The 26,440-nt window shown below is 45.5% G+C and overlaps 1 protein-coding gene and 1 long non-coding RNA gene across 4 annotated transcripts in view; one reads left to right on the top strand and one right to left on the bottom strand.

Annotated features, from left to right (window-relative positions):
• LOC103019822 (uncharacterized) overlaps window positions 1-26,440 on the bottom strand; it is a 408,498-nt gene that overhangs the window by 105,647 nt on the left and 276,411 nt on the right. The window lies entirely within an intron of this gene.
• Window positions 1-26,440, top strand: part of FGF1 (fibroblast growth factor 1) — a 103,998-nt gene that overhangs the window by 42,097 nt on the left and 35,461 nt on the right. For 2 of the 3 annotated variants that reach the window (XM_007194157.3, XM_007194159.3), the window contains exon 1: window positions 15,347-15,438. The exons of the other annotated variant lie outside the window; for it this stretch is intronic. In XM_007194157.3, coding sequence (XP_007194219.2) covers window positions 15,371-15,438 — 68 coding nt within the window. In that variant the 5' untranslated portion in view covers window positions 15,347-15,370. Of the gene's footprint in view, window positions 1-15,346; window positions 15,439-26,440 lie in introns of those variants that run through there. 3 annotated transcript variants of the gene reach the window in all.

The following is a 26,440-nucleotide window of genomic DNA, read 5'->3' as shown; positions in this document are numbered from 1 at the left end:
GGGAGGGTGGCCAAAGATGGGGGACACTCTAGGGGCTAAGGCATCACCCAGCAGGACCTTTTAGATCCTTGTACTGGATAAGACTGATGCCGCTCTTCAGCTACCTAACAGGTGAGGTCTTGGGAGGAAGTCCAGGCCACAGACAAATGAAGAGCAGCTCCAGTCACGTTGTGTGACAAAACTGGTGACAGAACTGGTGAGCTGATTCGCTCGGCAGTGAGCCAGGCCCGTATGGGCAGTGGGCGCAGGATGTGGTTGGAATCCAACCTAAGTCTGCTTGTGGCTGTGTCTGTGGCCACTTCCAGGGGTCCCTTCTGGAGTCAAGGACCGTCTGGGCAACTCTCCACCAGAACCAGAAAAACAGCTCCAAGTGCATGTCCTTTGACATGTTTGCCTAGGAGTCTTTGAGAAGCTTTCGGAGGCATGTGGATGGGCCAGGCGGAGAAAACCTCACTCCTCTAACTGTGACTCCTCCCATTTTCTGAGCCCTTCCTTTGTTTCAGGTGTTGTGCTAACACTTACACATGCCACTGAATGCTCCCAGCAACACTGTGAAAGTAGGGACTAGTATTAGTTATGTTTTATAGGTAAGGGAACTGGGGGCTTGGTGAGGTTTCCCAGGATCTACTGCGGGTAAGTGTGTGGATCAGTATTTGAACACAGTGGTCTGGCTGCAGAGGCCGGGGACTGGAGCACTGGGTATACGGCCTCTCATTTTTCTATCTAAAAATTCCCCTTAGAATTGAAGCAAGAGCTGTTTATGAAAGAAAACATTTTAATGTTATTGTTTCATATTTGTAAAAAAAAAAAATACTTGCCCATTTCACAACAATAAGGATGGTTAAATAGAAAAATGACAAGTAACCAAACTGAGTGAGAATTCTTTTCAGTGACTCTTCCCCCAGCACAAGGCAACTCCAGCAAACTCAAGGCCTCAGCTTTGTTGGTTATGTAACTATACCCAAAAGACACTACACCCAGCTCATCTCAAGGCATGTGTGTTTCCACCCATCTGTCCATCCACCCATCCATCCACCTACCTACCCATCCATCCCTCCATCCACCCACCCACCCATCCATGCATCCAACCACCCATCCATTGATCCATCCACTTTTTCATCTCACAATTATTGAGCCTAGTATGTACAAAGCACCAGGGACCCAAATGAACAAGGAAGTTCCTTCCTTTGAGAAGTTCACAGTTGGGGCAGAAGCACCCCCAGAGTACAGTGTATACAGGTACAGATGGTGGTTCAGCAGGCATGGAGTATAGAACAGATTAAAAAAAAAAAAAAAAAAGGGAGTGAAGAGAGGCAGGCATGAGAAGGAGGGGCTTTGCCTGGTGAGCTACCCCCAGATCTCTGCACCTTCTCTTCCTTCAGGTCTCAGCTTAAATGTTACCTCCTCAAGGAGTCTTGCCTGACTATTCTAGAGTTGGATTTACCCTTTATTCTCTGCCTTGGTTCCTTGAGACTGAATTTTTCTTTCTTTGCCCTTTGATTCATGTGTGCGGGTGTGTGTATTATCCGTGAAGTCCCAGGTACAATGTGGTCCCATAAGGACCGGGACAATGATTTACCTTTTTCACAAAAGTATCTCCAAGGCCTGACATACTTGGTTTGTTGTTTGGTGCTTGGTTTGTTGCCTGAATGAATGAAGGTTGGAACCAGATCATAAAAGGCCTTGAATGCCAAGCTAAGAAGTTTGGGCTTTGGCCTGCAGGCAGTGAAGAATGAGCGGAGGCTATGTGAGTGAGGATGCAGCATGATCAGATCTGTGGTTTGGGAGGACAAGGCTGGAGGTGTTGTGGGCGAGGTAAGAGGAATAAGCTACGGAGAGAAAAATTAGAAGCAATCGCCTTGGATAGGAGTCAAGATGTTGCTAGCCCGACCCAAGACACTGATGGTAGTGAAGGAAAGGAACGAACATGTAAGGAATATTTAGGTCATTAAATCATTAGGAGATGCCTGTGGGTAGCGAGGGAAAGGGGATATGACCAAGGTCTGTAGTTTGGGTTACTCTGTAACCACTGTACCGTCACTCATTAAGGCAGAGGCAGTCTGGGATTTTGGAGACACAGGTGGTCGCTGAGGCAGACAAGGACACGCAGGGAGAGGAGGAGAGCACGCACATGATTGAGAGAGGACAGCTGGGACAGACCCCTGAGGGATGCTGGACGTCAAAGGGGGGCTAACGGACAAGAAGCCAGGACAGGACGCTGAGCAAGCGCCGTTAAAGAGGAGGACGTGGAAGCCAGCGCAACTGTCGAAACCAGACAGAGGAGAATGGTCTAGAATGGGACTGAAAGTTCTATGGCCCTTGGGGGCAGGAGAGTCCATAAGAGGAAGCAGTGGAGACCCTGGGTCAGGCTGCCCCTCAGCCTGAAAGTGGGTGCAATGGGGTCCGATCTTCTGATGGTTAAAGAGAGGGCAGACAGCGCTGGGTCCAGGTGAAATCTCCCAACTGGTACATGTTGAATCGATTAAGAGCAACTACAACCAAAGTGCAGCTCCAGCAAGCCACACAGCCTCAGGCCACCTCTGGCTCATGGGTCACCAGTTTGCAACCCCTGTTTTGGAGAACCTCATGGGCAAGCTTTGCCAAGGGTAGTTTTGGTGGAAGGAGGACTCCAGAGGGCTGGGGATGACTGAGAGGGGGTGGAGGCAGTGACATTTTCGGGGGAAGCTCGGCCGTGGGGAAAGCTGATAGTGAGGAGGGAGCAGGAGGGCCCCAGGGACGGTGGGAAGGAGCCTTTAGGTGGAAGACATTTAGCAAGTTTGGGGCTGAAAGGAAAGGCTGAGAGCACAGCATTCTGGCTCTCTTTTCAGAGGGCTTTACAAGTATTACTGTTTTCTCTTTATATTAGAAAAATACCTGTGATGTATTTTCACCGACTCCATCCCACTCTCCAGAGGTAATCATTTTTTCAGGTTTCTATCTATGCGTCTACACATACACATATAATTTTAAAAATCAGTTATGGGATAATTCCACACATATTGTTCTAGAGCTTTCTCTTCCCCACTTATCTAGGTTCATATATTGTATGTCCAGCTCTCTCTTTTTTTTTTTCCACCTGCCTGGGATTTGCTTGGCTGTATAATTTATCATTTCACTACTCATGCAACATGGTTTCCAAGCTCTTGCTACAGCAAACAGTGCGGCTGTGAACCTCATACATTGATCTCTGGGCCCTGGGGTGAGTCCCTCCATAAGACAAACTCTTAATATTGGACTCACTGGTCACAGAGTCCGCACACAGTGTGCGGCTTCCTCAAAGGACTTGTTCAATTTGTCTGCTTCTTCCTCAGGGCCTGGGTATAAAACAATGCAGGGAAGAAGGTTTATTTCCAAGGAAGCTTCTACAATTGAAAACAAGGCTTTAATGTATCCCAATCTGATGACTGTACAGCTTTCTTTTTAATCAGGATGCTGTGAGTAGGGTGGTACTTATTCATAGGTAACGCATTCATTAACCTGATAAAGATGGGACAGATACAAATAACTTTCAGAGAAAATAACACTCTACTCTTCTTGGTTTGAACATCCATCTTCTAGGACTAGAGTCAATATCTGAAGAAGATACTGATTCCCGAGGGCCCACTGAAATACGTTAAAGGAGCCACCATGTGGGAAATTTGATCACGGATTTCAGGGAGACCAAAGGTTGAAGGCTATTAAAAATTTTTTAAACAAAATTAAACGCCTAGGATTTGGTATTTAATCTGTGAAATCATCAGTTTAATTATATTTGCAGAAGATCATTCTTTGGCACAGAGGAGAGAAAACCCTCTCTCAGTCCTACAGAGAACACAAAAACAGGCAGGACAAACAAGGTGAAGCATAACAGCCTCTTTCAAGGACCCTGATTTCCCGGCTGCGGTCGGCACACTTAGCTCAGAGCGCCCTCTTCTGGACCTGGGCTCCACTGCACCAGCCTGGGCCCAGCCCACCAAAGGCAGGACAAGTCTGATTTTCAGTCTGGAAAGCGGCTCCAATTCTAGCTTCAACACATCTTTGAGTTTCTTCTGCCTTAGCCACTGAAACCCCAAGATGTTCTTTTTCAATATTTGTGCTACATTTTCAGGTTACACAGGACTCTGCCTCCTCTTAAGAATGATTCCTTGGTGACTCTTTTTTAAAAAAAAAATACCCTCCTTAGATCTGAGCTAAGCCACTGGGATTCCCTGTACGTTTGTTAACTGTCGGGAATAAATTCATAATTTTGGATAAGTGGGAACTAGGTCTAGAAACCCACGGAGAATGTCCAACAGTTGTATGTGTCATTACCCAATGCACTTGAGCAAAGTCTGTTTAAGACTGTGGGTTTTTGTCTCATTCCAGAAAAGTTGTCAGAACATTAGGTCAGCCTCATATTTCCTCTATTCTTTTAACAAATATTGCCAAGCACCTACTATGTGCCAGGGGTGTTCACAATGGGGGACAAGAGGAGGATAGTGTCACTTTAATCCCTCATGTGTTTTTACGGCAAAACAGCTGAAAATCTATGAGCGTCATAATGGGTTACTGGAGCCTCAATAAAGTTCTTTCCAATTACCTGTTAATCTATCATGTGCTGCAACTATTAAATTTAACTAGGTTAATCCTCTCAACTCAGAAATGGCTTCTAACTTCTTTAAAGGGGCTATGCAATCCTCCAAAGAACACGCTCATAATCTGTTATGACAGGAAGGAGGGGCCAGGATGAAAGGAAACAGCTCTTCTGAAAAACTGCCTGTTTTCCTTGGAGCCAGGGTGGCCAGAGCTGAGGCCGGGCCCCGTTTGGATGTGGGAGCCCACAGTTACCTGGCACTTTCTTCATGAACCCTGCTGGGTCAGCACCAGCCTCTAACCAGCGACTTGCCCCCTGCCCCACTCATCCTCTGGGCAGAAGAGAACCCCTTTTTCTCTTTCTCCTTCAAGGAAGACCTGGGGCCCATTTGCCAGACTGAGCGGCATCAGGTCCCGGAAAGGACCAGCCCCAAAGAGGGGAATGCTCCCTTGTAACCGGACCACAATGTTTACGGAGTCAAAGACAGCAATAACAGCACTGGGGAGTGAGCCAGCAAGGTCATCCAGGAGAGATAAGGAAATGACGCAAGGCCGAGGGCTTAAGGCACCAAATCCCAACACAACTTCCAATGAGATTCCACTAGTTATTTATGCTCTGACTTTTACTAAACTTCAGATGAACCTCGGAGAGGCAGACATCCTTTTGTCCTCACTTCTCTTAGATTTGTAACCGCAATACGATGCTTCTTTAGGAAAGTCATGGATCCTTCTAGTCTGCTATCCAAATGATAAGTGAACTTGGCTTTTTTAAAAAGCTAACTTTCTCTCTAAAATCGCTCCAGATTTCCAAGGGGTGATTCTGAACGACTGTATTTTGTGGGCTCGCTCCATCCAAAGTTCTGAACTTTCAGGTGCCCTTTCCCAAGTTACACTGTTTAATTAGACCCAGTTCATTCAATTCAACTCACCAAATATTTATCGAGCCGAGCACTGTGTTAGAAAAAGACCTGAACGCTGCCCTCAGGAAATTCACAGACCAAGGGATGAGACAGATGAATAAACAAATCATTTCAGTCCAGCACGGTAGGTGCAATGATAGAATTATGTACAAGGCAGCACTTTCAAGCCTCTCATGGAGTTATGGTCTGAGGGGAGAGCCAGACATTAATCGGAAAATTGCACAAATAAAAGTAGAGTTTAAACTTTGACCAGCACCATCGAGGAGAGACAGGCGGCACCATCAGAGCTTTAATGGGACATGTGGTCAGGGAAGGTTGAGTAGGACACCCTTGAAGAAGTCGCAGTTGAGATGTGAAAGATGGTTCAGGGTAAATTCGCTGTAGAGTGGAGGGAACGGTGGTCCTGCGTGGGAAAGCATGTGCAAAGGACCCGTGGCAAGAGATCACATAGTGTATCCAAGGGACCAAACCAAAGCTGGTGTGGCTAGAACACAGGGCTGGAGGGGGATGGTGGGGTGGCTGGGCCAGAGAGGTCTGCAGGGCTGCATCCCAAGCATCCCCTGGTCAGCCATGGCCTTCATTTCTGTGCGCTTATCTCCTCATCTGTGTAAAGGGGATCAGAGCAGCATATACCTCGAAGGAATGAGGGAATCCCTTTTAGCACTTAGAGGAGTGCCTGTGAGTATCAGCTGCTGTTATAATGTTGTAATTATCATCGTCATCATCTCACCAGGATAAGCCTGTGGATGAGGACCCTGCTGGCCCAGGTCAGGTATTTCTTTTTAACACTTCACACTAGCTACATGGGCACAGTTCCATAGAGGTCTCAGAGGCCACAGAAATCAGCAAAGACTCCAATAAGGGTAACCGCTGGCTTTCTGGAGACATCCTGAATGAATGACCAGCTGGACTGCTGACCACAGGACTCAAAAACAACCACCAAGAGTTTATCCCCAACTACCCAGAAAAAAACCGAGACAGAGGAAGGAGGACAGTGCCTCCCGAGAGAAGGCTGTCTATAAATAGAAAATTACACTGAAAGAAGACAAATCGCACTTGATGTGAACCCATTTTTGACTCTGTCTGGAAATGCAGGGCAGAAGGAAGTGGAGGGGACAGGGAGTGAGCAGGTGTGCCCAGGCCGAGGCTGCCTGCCCGCGGACCGGCATGTACTGTGACCAGGGTGATGACGAGGGACTGTGCTGCCTGCCAAGGCACCCACACCTAGGGACAGACCCCGGCACTCCCAGCCTGCTTCTGCGCTCTGACACGTGCCCGGGCTGCAGATGTTGATCCCCGGGCTGAGATGGGGAGAAGGGATGTAGGGCACAATGGGCAACATGGAAGGAGCTTCAGAGGAGTAGGGAGAGCAGGGCTGGGCCCCTGGGCACCTCTGTTTCCTAAAATGGGTTGTTGTAGTGTGGAATGGGATAACCTATCTGGTAAGTGCTCAGTAAACATCCGCTAACAAATCAATTAGCACTCTCTTCAGAGCAACCTGGAGCCTCCAGTACCCACGGCTTTTCATCCCAGTTCTGTAACCCCTTGGCAGCATGGCACTAGGGAATTTCCGAACATCTCAGTGCTTTGTATGTCTCATTAGAAAAGAACTGCAGGGACTTCTCTGGTGGCGCAGTGGTTAAGAATCCACCTCCCAATGCAGGGGACACGGGTTTGAGCCCTGGTCCGGGAAGATCCCACATGCCTCAGAGCAACTAAGCCCGTGCGCCACAACTCCTAAGCCTGTGCTCTAGAACCCGTGAGCCACAACTACCGAGCCCATGTGCTGCAACTACTGAATCCCATGTGCCTAGAGCCCGTGCTCCACAACAAGAGAAGCCACCGCAATGAGAAGCCCGCGCACCACAACGAAGAGTAGCCCCCGCTCGCCACAACTAGAGAAAGCCCCGCGCGCTGCAGCGAAGACCCAACACAGCCAAAAATAAATAAATAAATAAATAAATTTATATTTTAAAAAAAGAATTGCAACCTGACCATTTAAGTGGCTCTGCTTCAGAAATATTTACAATAATAAGAGGCAACATTAGTATGTTTTCACTACGTGTCAAACACTGTTAAGAACTTTCCAGGGAGGTTACAGCACCAACACTAACACCTGAAGTCAGAATGTCTGGGTTCGAATAACAGACCAATGCTTTCCTGGCTCTGTGGCCTTGGGCAGTGACTTAACCTCCCTGGGCTTTAGTTTCTTCATCTGTAAAACGGGTGTGTTCATGATACCTATGTCATAGGGTTCAGGAAGGACTAGACGAGGTAGCGCAGAGAGCCTGGAACTGAGCACTTAAACCTTCACGCTTATCATCATTATGAACTCCCTTGGTCTATGCTACCCATTACCCCTTATGACAGCCCAGGAAAGTGAGGCTGAAAAAGGGTTGTGTGTCCACACGATGAAGCATCATTCAGAGCTAAAAGGAAACAAGCCATCAAGCCATGAAAAGACGTGGAGGAACCTTAATGCATATTACTGAGAAAGAAGCCAACGTGAAAAAAGGCTACATCCTGTATGATTCCAACTACACAACATTCTGGAAAAGGCAAAACTACGGAGGCAGTAAAAATACCAGGGGTTGCCAAGGTTTCAGGGGGAGGAAGGCAGGGATGCACAGGTGGAGCACAGAGAATTTTCAGGAGCGTGAAATTATTCTGATACTACGATGGTGGATACACGTCATTATATATTTGTCCCAACTCACAGAGTGCACACTACCGAGAGCGACTTCTAATGCAGACTATGGGTTTGGGGCGACTCTAATATGTCAGGGTCAGTCAATCAATCGTAACAGATGTACCTGTCCGGTGGGGATGCTGACAGTGGAGGAGGCTTGCTTGTGTGCTGGAGGGGACACACGGGACATCTCTGCACCTTCCTCTTAATTTTGCTGTGAACCTAAAACTGCTCTAAAAAAAAAAAAAGTCTATTAATTAAAAGAAAAAAAGGTTAAGTGACACAGCTCTCGGGAGGCCGGGGGTCTCGCCCGCTTTCCTCGGCTGTGGTGGTAGATTCGCGCTCCTCTGGGCTGAAGCAGGGCACAGGAAAGAAGCGGGCTGAGGCTCAGGAGGAAGGACAGCGGGCACCTCTGTGTTATCTCTATGTGTTCCTTGGTCTACAGGGGGGATCCCCGACGCTCGCCTCTCTGGGCCAGTGGTTCACGGGATGGAGGCATGGATGCGGCTGTGTTACCACCTCCCCTTGTTAACACACACTCAGCTCCTGGGGGGATAATTTGGGTGTCTGCATGCTGGAATGAGCGTGTGTGTGAGCGATGTATCTATACTTACAGTTTGAAATGTTTCCCCTCCGACTCAGGCCCTCACCTCCAACAACACAAGAACTCCCCATTCTCCACTGTAACACATTTCTAGAACCTGCACCTTGTAGCCGATTATAGGTGTTGATCATATCCTTCCATGAAAATAACAGAGTGACGGAGGACTATATATTTAATTTCTCTGTCCATAATGAGATAGTAAAGCAATACCCAGCTACTATCAACCACCGTTAGAGTTTCAAATAATGAGCTTACAACCCAAACTATAAAATATATGTATTGACTATAAAGGGGATTGAACAATCACAGTCGTAAGCATCCTTCTTGCCACCACTGTCATCATTTATTAGCCATGTAAGAAGTGTCAAGTTCTGAGCAGGTTATGTGCCTTACGTCATTTGATCTTCTCCTTTTAGGTGTGTAGTATTACTACTGTCATTTTGCAGATGGAGCAGCTCAAGCTCAGAGAGGTTAGGTGACTTCCCAAGGGCACACAGCCACTAAGTAAGTAGTGGACTCCACAGACTGTATTTAACTGCCATACTCACATTTCCTGGCCTCTTGAACCTTTTGCACATTTCATCTTGATAAATCCCCATGGATCCCCTCTCCCTCCCACTTTAAATGTCAAGCCCTAGCACATAGCCTGGCACAGGGGAGCTGTTGATCAACGTTACTCTCCATCCCTCCCCAGGCATACCCTTCCTCCACCATCTATCTGCCCCTGCCCTCCCCCACCCCCATCTCCTCTCAGAGGAACGAGCTGTCTACTCGGTGCTTCCCAAACTAGAGGACGCCTAAGAATCACTTGGGGAGGTTCATTATAATGTGGATCCAGGAGGTCTGATGTGGGACCCAGGAATTTGCATTTTGTAACAAAAGGCCCATGTAATTCTGATTTGGGTGCCCTCTGGATCACAGTGAGAAATTTTTTAAGAAAATCAATTTTTCTTATTTGAAACACTACTTAAAAATGCATGTGGTTAAAAAAATTTAGAAAGCTTAAAAGAGTAGATGGTTGTAAATACATCTCTCCATGTGCAAGGGTGTTCATGGCAGGAATTTGGATAACGGTGGAAAACTAAAAGTAACGTAAATGGCCACCCCTGGAGAATATATGCAAATACAGTAAAGGCTACCTGTAAGATCAGAACTTATTTCTAGAATTTACTTATATGATATTTGTTGTTAAACATTACAGATAAAAGGTATCAAAATGGATAGATCTCAGATATAATGTTGCGTGAATAAACGCAAATCGTAGAACTATACAAAGTGCACCGTTGATGGGCATTAGACTCTCTCTCTCTCTCTCTCTCTCTCACACACACGTGTGCGCGCACACACACACACACACACACACAATCCATAATAGTGGCTGCCTCAGAGGAGGGAGGACAAAAATATTCAGAAAAAGGGAAACGAGGAACTTCAACGTTCTCTCTAATGGTTTCTTTCTTTTTCCAGTGGGTATCAAAAATTATCTTTTATTTTTGAACTAGTAACTACAGTCTCCTGCAATTACTTCCTTCATATACAAAAAAAAAAAACTAAAGTAAATTTCAGAAAATGTTAACATTTGTTAAATCTGGGTAGAGCACACACAGGTGTTTTTTAAATTATTTTTGTTTGTTTTTCTTAAATAAAAAAGAAAGCTACTCTGCCTCCCTAGTCACCCAGTTTCCTTCCCTGAAGGCAGCCGGATGTTTATTTTGTACCCGTCTAGGTCAGTCTATGTGTTAACAAGCATACGAGTCTAATGTGATTCTCTCCTACCCCATCCGGGACCCAGTCTCATCAATTAAATTCTCTTTTAATCTTTAATCGTTTTTTAAATCTTTTAATCTCCAATCTATTCAATCCCTTTCCCTGAATGTTTCTTCTTGACAAACATTCCCAGGTTTCTCATTTGAGAAAAGCTTCTCTCCATTCCTGCTCCTTCAAGGCACAATTCTCTTGGTGTGACCACAGTCCTTCCTGCGCGGGTGGTGTGGACTCACTGCTTCCGACCGCTCACCATTGACTCAAGCCTCTCCTCCCCTCACTTGGTTCCTCCATCCATCCATCTGTGGGGAAAGAACTCATGGCCACTTCTTGGTCTCTATGTCTCTTGACTTTTCTGCAGAATCTGATGCTTTGGGTCACCCCATTCCTGACCTCACCTCCTGCCCTGACTTGTGCCATCGTTCTCCACCCGTCTCTTTCTTTCCCCACTTCCTCATCTCGGCTCCCCTTCTCTCCCACCCATACTAGGGCTGTCCCCACGGTCCACCAATGCTTTCGTCTTCTCTTCTCTCCACTCATGACCTCACCACACCCCACACTCTGACCCTCAAAAAGCATTTTAGTGAGGATGCTTACTTCCTTTTGGGTTCGCTTTCCATGACCTCAGAACCACATTTCCAACTGTCTGAGGGATACACCCACCTCACTGTCCTGCAGATAGAGCAAATTCGACCTGCCAAATTCAAAGCACTTACTCCTCAGGAATTCTGTATTTCTGCTAGGTGGGTGCTTCTCAAATTTAATATGCATACAAGTCAGCTGGGGCATCTTGTTAAACTGCAGATTCTGATTCTCTAAGGCTGGGGTAAAGCCTGACAATCTGCATTTCTAACAAGTACCTGGGTGATACTGATCCAAGGACCCCATTTTGAGTAGCAAGATGCTACAGAGATTTCCATTCTCTAGGTCAGGGGTTCTTAACTCTGTCTAAAAATCAGAACCACCTGGGAATTGTACTAGGTATAACACAGTTAAAACTATGCATACAGTAAAAAAAACTCAAATTAACTCCTCTTTTGCCTGGCCCCAACCCAGACAAATGAATCAGAATTTCTGGGTGTCTGGCGTAGGCATCTGCATTTTTAAATGACTACTGAGCACGTGCTTGGGACTGTGCTAAGGACTAAAGACAGAGTGGTAAATAAGACAAAGTCTTATGGAGCTTACAAGTTAGTAGAAGTGATGGTGATAAAAGAGAAAAATAAATACTGGAGAGCATTTCAGATAAGTGCTATAAAGGAAAAAATGGAGTTCTGAGGTAGAGGAAAACTGAGAAGGGGCTACTTTAGTTAGGATGGTCAGGGGTGACCTGCAGAGGTGACATCCGAGCTGAGATACGAGCCATGAGAAGGTGGACAAGCAAAGGTCTAAGGAAAGAGGAGCACTTCAGGCTGAGGGAACAGTGTTTCAGACAGAGGGATCAGTAACTGCAAAGATGCTACGGCAGGTCCATGCTTGGTGAGCTCAAGGAAGACAAGAAAAGCCAGTCGTGTGAATGGAGCAGGACAAGCAAGGGAGGAGAGGAGAGGGTGAGGCTGGGAAGAGGCTGGGGCCTCGTCATGAGCCTGGAGGACACGGTCTTCCCATGGATACAGCAACGGGAAGCCGACGCTAGGAGGTTCTCAGCAAGCAAGGGGATATGATCTGACTTAAGCAAGCTGCTATATGAGGGCAAGAAATGAAACAAGGAAGCAGGTAAGAAATGATGGTGGATTGGAACATAGTGGAGAAGACAGAAGAGGCTGGACTGAGGATATATTTTGGAGATAGAGCTTGCTGATGAACTGAATGGGGCTAGGTGAAGGACAGAGAAACAATGACTGCTCCTTTTTAGGGACACTTAGGAAGATTTTTAAATACCTGAGAAAAAAAAGCCGGGGGATTGGGTGGGGAGAACTAACAGCTCTGTCTAGACCATCTTAAGTTTAAGATAATTATTGGACATCCAAGTAGAGATGTTGAGCAGGAAGTGGATTATAAGATCTGGCTATAAATTACCTTTCCAGCCTTACCCCTTCCCCATGAACTCATTATATATGAGCCATCCTTAATTCAAAGTGTACTGTTTCCAAGACACAGACATAGAAAACAAACCTATGGTTATCAAAGGGGGAAAGGCGGGGGGTGGGGGAGGGAGGGATAAATTAGGAGTTTGGGATTAACAGATACACACTACTATATAGAAAACACACAAACAGCAAGGTCCTACTGTACAGCACAGGGAGCTATATACAATATCCTGTAATAACCTATAATGGAAAAGAATCTGAAAAAGAATATATATATATCTCCTTCCTAATATCTCTGTCATTCGTGTGATTTATGCCTCCCGGGAACTCTCATTAAAACGTGATAGCTCATTTGTAGCATTCGTCACTTTCTCCCCCCAATTGGTGTGTATTTACCTCCCATGCTGGGCGTAAGTTCCTGGAGGGCGGGGCTTGCATCCTACTCTTTTACCCTATCTGCCGTGACATCCAGAAATGTGCCCAGCACATAAAAGGCTATTCATTAACCGTGTTGAATAAATGAATGATTAGGACACGTCCTGGGATGATAGCCTGTGGTTAATCTAGTCATCGGAGATCAAAGGTGGGAGGTTTTCTTAACCCTGAAGGAACTGATGTTTGCTGACTCCCCAGATCATTGGTATAGAACTACCTAGTACAATGCTAAGAGTCTCGGCACATGTACATCATTGTTTATCTCTCAATAGTAATGCATGTAACCTGCTTAGGCCAAGAGTGTACTCCTTAAAAATATCTGAATCTAATTTATGAACTCGCTAAAGAAGCCTATTATTAGAAAAGCTGGTGGTACGGTCTTTCCTAAGAAAAATACTGCATTTGTAATCATCACCACGGCTGCTCCATGCCCAGCTGTGATAAGACTGGACTTTGGTCCACTCTGCTTTCTGTGGGTACAGGTTCATCATGCTGGGGCACTGGAAACGGGTGTTGAGCCCTGACCATTTTATGACCTTAGGCCCAATCTGTCCATGAGGTGTCACTAAAGTCAGATTGATTTATTCCAGTGCCTTTTGCTTCACCGTGTGCCAGGTCATGGATTCTGAAGTGGGAAAGAGACCATAACAGGTCAGACACTGGATCTTGGCACACAAGCTGACAGACACTGAGAAAGTGAGAGAAAGATGAGCTAGAAATGGAGAGGAGTGACCACAGAGGGAGGCTGGGCAGTGGCCTCAGCTCAGAAGGGTGTGAGAGGTAAAGGAGGACTCCTGAAGGAGCAAGGGTATGGAGGTCGAGTGAGATGAAAAGAGAATAAAAACATAAAGGATGGGGAAGTAACGGAGCTGCTGGAGGAAGATGGTAAAAGAACAACATTCTCAACGCCAGCAGCCATCACCTACTGAGTGTTGGTTACAAGCCAGGCACTGTGATAAGGGTTTTATACAGACTGTCTGACTTACTTTTCTCATGACCTTGTAGTAGGTACTACCATTTAACCCATTTTACAGATGAGGGATGTAAAAATCAGAGAGGTTAAGAAATTCACTTGGGGTCACAGAGCTAGCAACTAGAAGAGCTAGGATTCAGGCCCAGCTCTGTTGGGCGTCAAAGCCTCAATTCATAACCACTGCTCTCTATCACCTTCTGATATTGATTCAGGGGCATTTCCTCTCGCCATGCCTGGTGTAGGCTAAGAAACGCAATGTCTTCCAACATCCCAAAGAGTGAGGTGCTGGGTGATGAGCTAATTTGGAGGTGTACTTCAAAAGCCCTGCCATGACTGAGCTGTCTGTCGGGTCCGTGAGCCCTCGGAGCAGAGATCTCTCATCCGTCATCAGGGAATACTCACTCCATTGTGTCAGGCCCCACCTCAATGTTTTTTTATTGTCTGCTCTTCACCATGAGTAACGCCACTTTCCATTTTAAGCTGGGAGCTTCAGGAGATGACCGCGTTATAAGCCAGGGTTGAAAGCTAAGCGCTGCCTGGGGGATTACTCACCCACTGTAGGATGCAGCCAACATCTCACCCTCCCACTCAGGATGCTGCTGGAATATCCTCTTCCTTGCCAAACCCTAAAGGAAATCTGGTTTCTCCTGGAATCAGGCTAGGAATGGTGCCAGGTTATCAGAAAGTCGGCAAGTTAACTGGTTCTCCAAGTGGAACTACTGTGGTTGTTCTGGTCCCCTCCTGGGTGGTTGCTTGTTTATTCATTTGGCATTTGTGGAGGGCCTACTATGTGCCAGGCACTGTGTTCCATGATAGAGCTACTGCAGTGATCTACATGGCTTTAGTTCTTGTCTTCAGGGAGCTAAGTCTAGGGAAGAATAAGCAGGTGATTCCAATAAAATGTCATAACCAGGAGAATGTAATAAATAATATGCCATGGGAAGCTCAGAGAGTTTGGGGAACTAACAGCTGAAGAATTTATGTCAACATAGGACAAGCAAGAGCTGGCTAAGTTCCTTAATTGTAAGCAACCAAAAATGACTTTGACTGATAATAAACAGAAAGAGAATTTGGAGAAGCCGGGGTTGCCCACAGAATCACTGGGAAGGTGTGGTAGGCCTGAATCACACTGCAAGAAGGGTCCAGCCAGACCAAGACCTGTGTGTGTGTCTGGGGGTGGGTATCCCTCAAATACAGGACGGGGCTTTAGATGCTGGGCAGTCAAAAAGGATGACAAATGTCCAGGACAACAGGTAGAAGTGGGGAAGATGGGGAGCAGTGGCTGTCTCAGAATGACCTAAGATAATGAGTCAGAAAAACCAAAAGGAACAGCTTAAAGAAGCACTGACTTAACTGAGGTGAGCAGGCACTAGGGCCACAGCCAGGCTCTCAGGCACTTCCTTAATGAGTGAAGTTTGCTGCTCAACCAAAGACTTCGAGGCTCTGTGGGGAAAAAAGCCTATTGCCAGCAGGTAAGTAGGAACTATGTTTTGAGCTTTCCTTTTTTTTTTTTTTTTTTCTTTTTTCTTTTTTGGTGTTCCTGGGGCCATTCTGGAAGGTCACAGTTCTGAGTACATGCTTGAGATTACAGAGCCCAGCTAAATCAGAAAAATATTCTCTGCAAAATAGTTAGAAAAGATGGTTTGGACCAGCCAATGGGATAATGATAATAACCGGCCTTTACTGCTTGTGCTATCATGCGCTTACATGCATTATTTCATCTAATCCTCATTATAAGCCTATTAGTTTGCAAACCAACAGACGGAGGCACAAAGATTATAAATGGCTTGGCCGAGGTCCCATTGTTAGCAAATTGTGGAGCTGGGATGCAAATGTAGATTTACTTTACTAAACTGAGAGTCTGTTGACAGAAGACACAAAGAAGTGAGCATCAGATGAAGAAAAGTGGTCACAGAAGAAAACATTTTTCGTTTCTATGCTAAGAGATTGGAAGCCTCATTCCTTAGCTATTACCTCTCTCATGGGTACCATTTTGAATCTTAAGGTCAGTTATTGCTCCCTACTGAGAAATTTTCAAATTTTATACTTTAGTGAGGTACTTTTACCAGTAACTCGGGGTGTTAACCTCTAGATTGCAGCAAGAGGTATATATAGTATCTTTAAAGAATTTTTAAAATAAAAATGTCTCTATACAAATAATACATGCTACTTGTAAAAAAATTGGGGAACTATGGAAAAGAAAACAAAAATCACCTGTAACCTTGCCACCTAATAATGGCTATGGTCACACTTTGGGGTCTCTGTGTGTGTATGTATGTATGTATGTATGTATGTATGTATGTATGTGTGTGTGTGTGTAATCTGTAGCCTCTCTCTCCAATGCATATATATAGGTATTGTGTTTTAAAATCATAGTTCTTAATATCTTAAATAATTGTTATTGCCTCGATTTCACCTTTTTCCTCAAGGGAGAATTGTATTGGAGTATTCAAACTGGCAAATCTACTAAACGAGTATCAGTAGACAGAGTAGAACATGATATGGAATGCAAGGTCCTTTGTTCAAATGAGTGGGCAGAAGACACGGGGGCCTCCCGGGGTACGCTGGATCTAGTGTGTGTGCCTGGTCCTTTCAGGAGGATTTGGTTTTTCATTATCTATTAATATTTCTAGTTGGTAAGCATTACCTGAAAAACATTTAACGTCATGATTAACCTAATCAGGTAATCATTTATTCATCAGGAGAGAGTTATTGCACAATCTACCATGCGGATGACACTGAACAACGTTATGTGGATAGAAAAGTAGAAGAGTAGCTTTTAGAACTGAAGAACCGAGCACCAAATGGAATCCTGGTTCTGATCCCACTTCCCCTCCTCTGGCCTAGGGGACCCCATCCCTTCCCACATCCTGGTCACAGGCAGTTCAAACCTCCACAGTCCAGCACACACAGCGATGTGGCCTTCTCAGGCAGGAATGCGGTTTGGCCTTCACAGCCCCCGCTGAGCATCTCCTTCCGGAGCCCACGTGGCTCAAGCCAGCAGAAAGCCAGGTCTATTCGGTCGCGGCTATTGTCGACTCCTGGCACACCCAGTGCCACCCGTCTCCTGTCCTTTTCCCAATTCATCAAGACAAAGTCCTCCTACCAGTTGAGGAGCCCTGCACGCTCCCTCTGCGCAGCCCAGGCATCTGTTTTGTGTTAGGAGTCGCTGGCCGGTCAAGTGCTTGCACGATGCAGCTGGATTTGCTGATGTAAACAAAGCTGCCTGCATGTGAGTTTTCTGACCCTGAAAAGGCCCCACAGAACTATCCCCTCAGGCCTCCATCAGACTTTGCCACCAGTCCAAGGGGACAAAGAAAATGGAGTGGAGTTTAGTTAATAAGTAACAGCCAAGAGGGAAGCAAAGCACCTGGTTCCTTCCCTATTCTTCCTGGACCACCATTCCTCATCCTGAACTGAGGCAATGTCACTGCCAAGGACATCCACGTGGTGGCCCAGCAGGCCAAGGGCCAGCTGGCTCCCCTGACAACAGTGGATGCTCTACCTCACCCCTCCTAGTACAGAGCTCTTTTCTACTCTTGCTTTTTTGCTTTGTTTTCCCATGCTTCATTAGATTTTATTTTTAGTTACAAAAGCAAACAGTTAAACAATACTGTAGTATCCATTTTAAAAGTTAATCATCTCCAGGCCCACCTCTATTCTACCTTTCAGCTCCAATATCTCATTTGCAAACAAAACAAAAAACTAAACACTAATTCAAATTAAAATACCTCCTGACTCTGGGAGCCACTTAATTTCTCAAAATCTCAGATTTTTCCTCTGTGAAAACAAGAATAACAATGTTTACGCTACTTCAGCTCCTATACGAAATCATGAGATGATATCTATGAAATACTTAATAAGACAGTACAAATACATTAGATTTAGTTATATATTTTGATCTTTAAAATTTCATAATGTGGATTATTTTGATCATATTTACTCTTATAATGACCTCCTGTGGCAAGTGATACTGGTTTTATATTTTCAGTAGTGATACGAAGTTTCCATTTGACATGAATTCCAGATTGAACACTGATTCAACTTCAAAAATACTAATTATAACAAAAATACATTGTAGCTGTGTATATCTAGATTATTCTGGACCATACATTCTGTATATATAGAAAATAAACCCCCTCAAAAAAAGAAATGACAAAGAGAGCACAAGAAGACATGAAACCCCAATCAAACCCCAAATCAACCAGCTAGCCAATCAGGCAGCACAATCTCAGAGCAACACGGACAAGCGTGGCACAGTGTTGGACGAAGCAATGCAAGATGATTTTCAATGGCTTTTTACCACCATCAAGATCAAAACAGCAAAACAGCCAGTTATTCCTCATTGGCCCCCAGCCCTTTTTTGTGCTCCTCACAGCTTTCTTTTCTTATCCTGGCACCCCCCCGCCCCCACAAAGCCTTGAGGCATTCAATGGTCTCCACTAGAACCATCCAGGTGTGTCTCCTGCAAGAGTTCCATGCTCCAAAATGATCATTCCCATTCCCCAAATCAAACTCTCTTTAAAATAGGTACGTTTCCAAAGCATTAGCCACAAATTTTAGTTATTCCGTTTAATAAATGCCAACAAATATGCACCGAGCATCTATTAGGTACAAGCCAAGAGTGTGTGTCTATGGGGGAAGGGAGTGCATAAGATCCAGTCCCCGCCCTTGAGGAGGTGAAAATTCACTAGGGAGGCCAACCGGAGGATGCAAATAACTATAATTGCAGGGTAGAATGTAGTAACTGCCACAAACAGCTCCAGCCAACAAGCTGCAGGATGCTGCAGGAGGAAACAATGAATTTCAGCTTAGTGAGGCTCAGGACAGGTTCAGTCACAAGGCAGCACTGGCCCCCGGAGATGCATCTGTCCTTTGAAAGATTATATGAACTCCTGTGACCCCCCAACTGGTGGGTTATCTTGAGTCCCTTGCCTATGCTGGGCTAACTACCGCAAGAAGGTTTAGCATCCTAACATTTCTTTCCTGAAACGTGCCAGCTCCTTACCCAGGAGGATTATGCAGTCCCCTCCAGTTGGTGAAACAGATTAGGACACATGCAGCTGTGCACACATCCCTGGGCCCACCCACTGAACTCCTGCCCACCCTCCAAGGTCTCAGCTCAACGTCACTTCCCCGGAGACATCCCGACCACTCTCTTATCTACTGGTACCCTCTCCGCCTCCAGTCACGGCTATCTCATTTCAATAGGGAGATACACGCACTGGCACTGTAATAAGATGTTCTCATTCAGCTGTTCACTTCTTTTTTTTCATTTTTTTTTTCTATTTATTTTTGGCTGCGTTGGGTCTTCATTGCTGCGCGCGGGCTTTCTCTAGTTGCAGCGAGCAGGGGCTACTCTTCATTGCGGTGCACGGGCTTCTCATTGCGGTGTCTTCTCTTGTTGCAGAGCACGGGCTCTAGGCGCACGGGCTTCAGTCGTTGCAGCACATGGGCTCAGTAGTTGTGGCTCACAGGCTCTAGAGCGCAGGCTCAGTAGTTGTGGCGCACGGGCTTATTTGTTCAGCGGCATGTGGGATCTTCCCGGACCAGGGCTCGAACCCGTGTCCCCTGCACAGGCAGGCAGATTCTTATTAACCACTGCACCACCAGGGAAGTCCCTGTTCACTTTTTTAAAACTTAATATTGCAGGGAGGTCAGTGGTGCGATGGATAAAAACTTAATATCTCCCCCATAGGAATAAAAACAGACAATGAATGCAGGGACTTTGCTTGTTTTGTTTGCCTATGTGTCCTTAATGCCCAATAAATCACACCATTTAGTTGAATGAATTAATGAATAATAACAGACTGATTCAACCTCATCTCCTCCTGCAGTCTCTTCATCTCCCTGGTTGGTTTGTTAGTTTTTGTGGTGTGGGATCAATGGTTTTAGAAAACATATAGAATGAATTTCACATTGATTTCATCTATTGAAAATACTCATATTTGGGTTCAGTATGGCAAGTGGCAAATCAGTATAGTTTCTCAGGCTTTGGTTCATGAGGGGACTTCTAAGCGTAGCACGTGACTTTTCAGGAAAACTGATACAATACACAGCACACCCGTACCATCATCCCCGCCCTCCACCCTCCTTTCTTTCAACAAACACTACTATGTGTGTATTATGTGCCAGTCGGTGCAAGATACTAGAGATAAAAAGCTGAGCAACAAAATTGAGGGCTCTGCCGTGATGGAGCAAAGTCGAGGGGGAGGAACTGTCAGTAAGCAGCTGCAGTGAAATACAGAGGGACAAGGGCACCCGCTGGGGGGCTGGGCCTGGACCTGCGGCCAGCGGTCAGGGAAGGCTTGTCTGAGGAACACCTGTGGGGAATTCTTAGGGGGAAGTAGGAACACCCTGGGTGAGAGCGGGCAGTGGGGAACGTTGGCAAAGAGGGGTGCAGGCCAAGGCGAAGCAAGTTCAAAGGCCCAGAGGTGAGAGCAAGCTTGGAACCAAAAGACATTTACCCTTGTTAGAGGCTACCGAGGGATTCGAGGCCAGGAACTCTTGGGCTTTCTTACTCAATACCAAGACCAGGAGAGCTTGGAGGCAGTGTGGGTCACCAGTTACACCTCAGGAAGTGACTGCAATGTAAGCTCCACAGGGGCAGGACTCTGCCACTTCATTCACTGTCTGAGGGTGGGCCCAGCAACATAGTAGACTCTTAACAACCATTTCCTGAGTGAACAAGTGAAGTGCCCTGAAGGTGACCTCAGCCACCTCCCCTGGTGTCACCAAGCCCCACAGAATCATGAGACCAAGAGGCACCTCGAGAGCCAGCTGGTCCACTTTGTCCCCTCCAGGCTGTCTGACCTGCCCTCAGACCTGCCAGAGATGACACCATCTTGTAGATTTTATAAAGTTAGCAGCAGCATGACTCGGAGATTCATTTCTTGAAGTCATACACATAGAGCCGAGGGACAGACGATTTGTCCAGTCATCTGGTGAGTCAGAGCAGGATGGAAAAGAGCAAGAACAAGAGTCCTCAACGCCCAGCTGGCAGGTCAGGCAGCAAGGTCCCTCTGGCTCCCCTGCATTCTGTGTCACCTACTGAGACACCAAGGTGCCTCACTTCCCAATCTGCTCCTGAAGACCAATGAGCCCACATTCTCCCAGCAGCACCTTCTCCTGTGGAAATTATATTTCCGGGTATATCTGGTGGTGAGACTTTTCAATCCAACTTTAGCTCATCTCCTGGTACCATGCGCTGGCTGGATGCTGCCATCCCTCTCAGAGAAGGCTACTGGGCCTGTGTAACCAAGGCTACTGGCCGGGCAGCTGTGAAGAACGGACACCACATCTGGCCTAAACCCACATCTAACCACATATATGATTCCACTTTGTAAAATGCTTATTACATCTCCATGAATGGAAATGTTAACAGAAATTATCTCTGGCTGATAGGATCATGGACAATCTTTTAAAACTTTTTATTGCTGTTTATCTGTATTTTCTAATTTTTCTATCACTCCCTCATATTTCAGGACTTCTAAGGGGACTGACTGGCATCCTCTGCTTATTTGTTGAACTGATATAACAGTAAAACCCAAGTATTAACCCTTCCTTTCCCAAAGTATGAGGCATGTGCCCCTATTGATACAGGAGAAGTTCTGAGTGGTACTAAGACACCTTTCAGGACCACTGCTGAGAGAAAGGGTGCCCCCTTTGAAGTCTCCTTCCATCATTTTCACTGTTCAAGGAGGAGGCTTTAGCTTGGTACAATTTTGCTTTCAACTCCCCTAGAAGAATTGTTGTTCTCTCTGTGTAACCAAAAGAGCTAAGCAGGCAGGAAACAGCACCTAAGCAGAAGCCAGTGACTGCTGTCCTTTGACTGTATTTGTCTTTATGACTGCCTTCTATTTATGGGATGTTTTTGCAATTATACTAGAGAGATAAAGCTTCCTTTAAATAAGGAAACTGAATTTAAGTAAAACTGCACTTCAGTAACAAAATTTAAAAGTAAGGAATTCGGTAAGGGCATAACGATCAGAGTGAGGTAGGTGCAGCCCTGTACTGAAGCCCAAGGACAGTGGTGGTAACCTCTGGGGAGGGTAAAACCACCATTGATGGCAGCCCAGGTGCACAGCAGAATATCCCAACAGCTCCCCCAGGTTTTGATTTTTGTCTGTTTATCTTATTATTTCAATATAAAAACAATAGCATGGAAATAATAAATGAGGAATTTGCTCAGATGGTGACCCAGGCAGATGGGGGACGACTTCAGAACAGGATTCCAAGCTTGTCCAGATTAAGTCCTGCTGGAAGACTGATGGATGAAGGAGGATCCTAAGAGCAGATAGAATTTCTCTGTAATGTTCGCCCTGAGGAAAGAGGCCCTTCCACAGGAAGAAGGTCAAGCCCGGTCTATTTTTATAAGAGCATTTCAAGTGGTTAGTGGACTTATTTCCTGTGGTTCCCAGGAATTCTGCAGCAGGCTCTCAGGAGGATGTTGGTGATAGGGAACAGGGACTTGATGAGTGAGAATCAATAATTATCTCTATATTTGCTTCTCTTTTTCTATAAAAATAATCCAGAGGAAAAACACTTGCTTTAGAAGAGCAAAGTTCATGACAACAAGAGAGCAGACTGTGACATAAAAGTGTCCCATCGTTCCTTAGTGTGTGGCAGAGTCTTTAGGTCAAGATTTTGCAAGCTGAAGACTGATTTACTCACTCATTCCCTTCCCTCCCTCATTTACTCAAGAAAGGATTGAGCCACTCCTCTGTGCCAGGCATGGTTTAGAGGCTGGGGAGAAGGTGGTGAATAAGCATGACTCTGTCCTCCAGAAGCTTACAGGCGAGTCGGGGGAGAAAGACATCAAGCAAGTAAACACGTGGATGGACATACAATGAAATTACAAATGATGGGAAGTGTTGAAAAGGGAAAGAACAAGAGGCAACAGAAGAGAATAAGAGAGGCAGAGGGGGACAGAACTTAAGACCAGGAAGTCAGGGAAGACCTCTGAGGAGGTGGCACTTCAGCCGCCATCTGCAAGGCGGAAAGAGGTCGGGAAGGGCATTTTTGGAGAGAGAACCATGTGTACGAAGGCAGCCATGTGCAAAAGACCACCGTGGACTCAAGGATCTAAGAGAAGACAGGAGTGGATGGAACATAACGGGCAAAGGGAGGGAGGAATGGGAGGTCAGGCCAGGTCATAGGGTCTCCGGCCATGGTAAGAGTTTGGGTTTTACTTTATGGGAATAGAAAGCCACAGAGGGTTTTAAGCCAGGGAGTGATCATCTGATACAGGTTTTAAAAGATCTGATTCTGTGTATAGAAATGAATGGAGGGGGCCAAGAACAAAAGAGGGGGCTACTTTAGAAGTTAAGACAGGAGCTGAGGGTGCACTGGACTGGGTATTGACAGTGGATGATAAGAACATAAATTCAATAGCCCTTAACTAGAGTCAAAGGGCTTGATCATGAGAGCTTAGAGACGTTGACTAGCTAACAGGGCTGGGACCAGGGTGGGACGAGGGAGGCACTCGCTTCAGGTGCAAAATTTACTCAGAAATCAAGAGAAATACTATTTTAATGCAAGGTTTTAAAAAAAATCAAATTTAATGCAGAAAAGTCCATGATGAACAAAATATCAAATTTCTTTGAAAAAAAAAGGATCAGTAACCGTGCTGTGCTAAGCCATATAAGGAAGCTGAGGCAAAAGGGAAAAATCAGTAACTGATCCTGTCTCTACGCAAAAGTTTGACATTTTGTTCATTTCCTCATTCTTGTCCTGTCTAGCTGACCGTCCCCACCTGTAACACAAGCCACCATGTAACCCTCTGCTCTGAAGTAGGTATTACGGAAAGAAAACTAATGACATAAATCATCACAAGCTCCCCGATGGTTTAGACAGTATCCCTTCTCCTTACTCTGGAGATTCAGACAGAAGATGCAAAATAGTTGCTTCATAAATATTTCTGACAGTAGTGTTAATGGCTAAAATTTATCAGGCTCTTAACATGTTAGATACCTTGCCAAAAACTGTTAAGTACAATTATCTCATTTAATTCTCACAACAATTCTAAGGTAGGTATATTATTACCCCTGTTTTACCATGCTTGGCATATACTTGATAGGCATTTAATAAATATAGGAAGAAAGGAAGGATGAATAGATAGAAAGGAAAATAAGAGAAAGAAAAAGTGATGGGCCTTCCACTGTTTCTTCAAAGTCCTATAGGAATAACTAGTGATTCCAAGTCTGGCAAACACTATCCTCTAAAAAGTGCTATTCATCTTGCTTAAAAGGATTGGTAGAGCAAGGAAGCTAACCTTAAATATCACCTTCTTCCACAGGGAATATTTTTGATAAGTTGGGTTTTTCTTACACCTTTTCCCAACAGCTTTTCTCAGAATATATTTCTTGAATTCATTAATTCCCATATATTTACTGAGCAATTACTATGCATCAGGCACAGATCTAGGTGCTGACAATACCAAGTGAGCCAAAGGAACCTGATCTGGGCCCTCCTGAGGCTTCTATTAGAGAGAGAGAGAGAGACAGAGAAAGAGAGAGAATGTGTGTGAGACAGACAATAACAAGTAAGCAAACACATAAATAAAATCATAAATTATCATAAATGTTACACAATAAACACATTTGGGTCTGTGTTACACGATAAACACATTTGGGTCAAACACACAGGGAAGGGATGGGATCGCCCCTAGACAGGGTGGGCTCAACATAAGTAGACACAGGGAGGCTCCGAACAGTCGTGCTGCCAAATATGCTGTTAAGAATTTTTACAAATCAGATCAACCAAGCTCCCTACAGAATGTGAAGCTTGACAACCTGATGACCTGCTCCTATGCAGAACAGTTTTGAAAAGCAACACCCGTTTATTTATCTATTTTCTGTATAAACAAATCCATAGAAAAGTTATTCACACCATCAAGGGTTTAGGAATACAATATCATGAAAACATTATCATGAAAACATTAGGAAGTGTTCTGCCTTCTGACCGCCCCGCCCCATGGGCCCACCTAAATGTCTAGATTTATCGAATTCCAGAGGAGCCCCTTGAACATGACAATGTCAAGGAGCCAAGGAATGTAGGCTCCTTGAAAGTCAAGAGGAATTATGTTCAAAAAGATGGCAGCCCAGAGAAGTAAGAAGTCTCTCTGACGTTTCTCCTTACTTCTTGTTGCCTAATCTGCTTTCAAAGGCCAGTAACGTAGAAGTGCTCCATTTTTCAAACCACCCCACCCAACGTAATGGTGCTTTGATCTCTAAAACATGAGAGAGGAGCAGTGGATGGTGGAGGATATTAATGGCTTTGAAAGGTCAGTTAGAAGAAAAGAAAGAAACAAGGAGAGAAACCATGAGGAGCGGAAGGGAGGAGGGCAAACCATGCTTCCGGCTACCTGCCAAAATTAAAGACAACTCCCGTGAGGCCATGTTTGACGTATGAGTGTACTGTCCTCATTATTGGTCCCGGGCTATCATTGTGATTTTTTCTGATAAATGGCATCTTGACTGCAATGTGCACATCCCTGGAGACGCTAGATACCAGGGGCAGATTTCTCTCTTAGTTGAGCTTCTTGGATAGAAGATTTCAACTCACTTCCAAGCTCTTTCATCCCTTATCAAACACCAGTCATTTCCCGGGGCCTTCGTGATGCTCTCTTGCTCCATCTCCTTCCCATAAAGCCCATCTGGTTCCTGCCAATAGCCGAGCTGCGTGTGGACCTGTGTGTGGAATACCAGTGACAGTGACCTGGTCACAGGACCCGAGAGCTATCAGATGTGCTGAAACAGGGCAAACAGTGCAAACTGAAGACTGTTCCCTTTTGGACTTTTCATGTGGGATCAAAGAGAATTGGCAAGGGAAAGGAACCTCTAAAAATAGCCAAAGTCCTTAAAAAGAAATAATGCAGAAGGAAACAAGTTTTATATGTCCTGATGCAGGCTCTGCAAAAACTAGGCCCTGGAAGGCTGGCGCTGGGGTGGGGGATTCTTTTCTTCCTGCCCTTCGGCTGTGACACCCACTGGGTCCCTTTGCGAATCCTGGGCCCCCCACCCCCGCCCGCTTCCTGCACGGCGCTGGACGCCTCTGCAGGAATGTAGCTCTTGGGGCACAGCTGGGGCCTCCGTGGCCCGCTTTCAAGATCCAGAATAGACTCTGACATGTAAAACGAGTTCCATGGGGTTTACAGTTCCTCTTTCGCATCCAAGCACCTTACAACACAAAACCGCACGCCAGGACTGCTAACTCTTTTTCCAGAGATGCTTGGATATCTCTCTCTGGCAGAAATGGGAGTTTTGTATTTTTTATTTTTGAATGTTTTGAGTGAGCATGGGGCCCTTGGAAACGAGGCTGCCCCATGGAGAGGCAGCAGGATAAACTGATGTCTTGGGACTGAGGGTTTTATTCTTGGCTAAGCCACAGATTTGCTTTGATAAGCCGTTCAGCCTCTGGGCGCCCCGGTCCTCTTGGCTAAAGAAAAAGGAGAGCCGTTCATCCATCCGGTAT

This window comes from Balaenoptera acutorostrata, chromosome 2 (genome assembly GCF_949987535.1).
Source record: "Balaenoptera acutorostrata chromosome 2, mBalAcu1.1, whole genome shotgun sequence".
Classification (NCBI taxonomy): Eukaryota; Metazoa; Chordata; class Mammalia; order Artiodactyla; family Balaenopteridae; genus Balaenoptera; species Balaenoptera acutorostrata.
The sequence above is the reverse complement of the archived record's forward strand: the minus strand, read 5'-3'. Positions and strand labels throughout refer to the sequence as shown.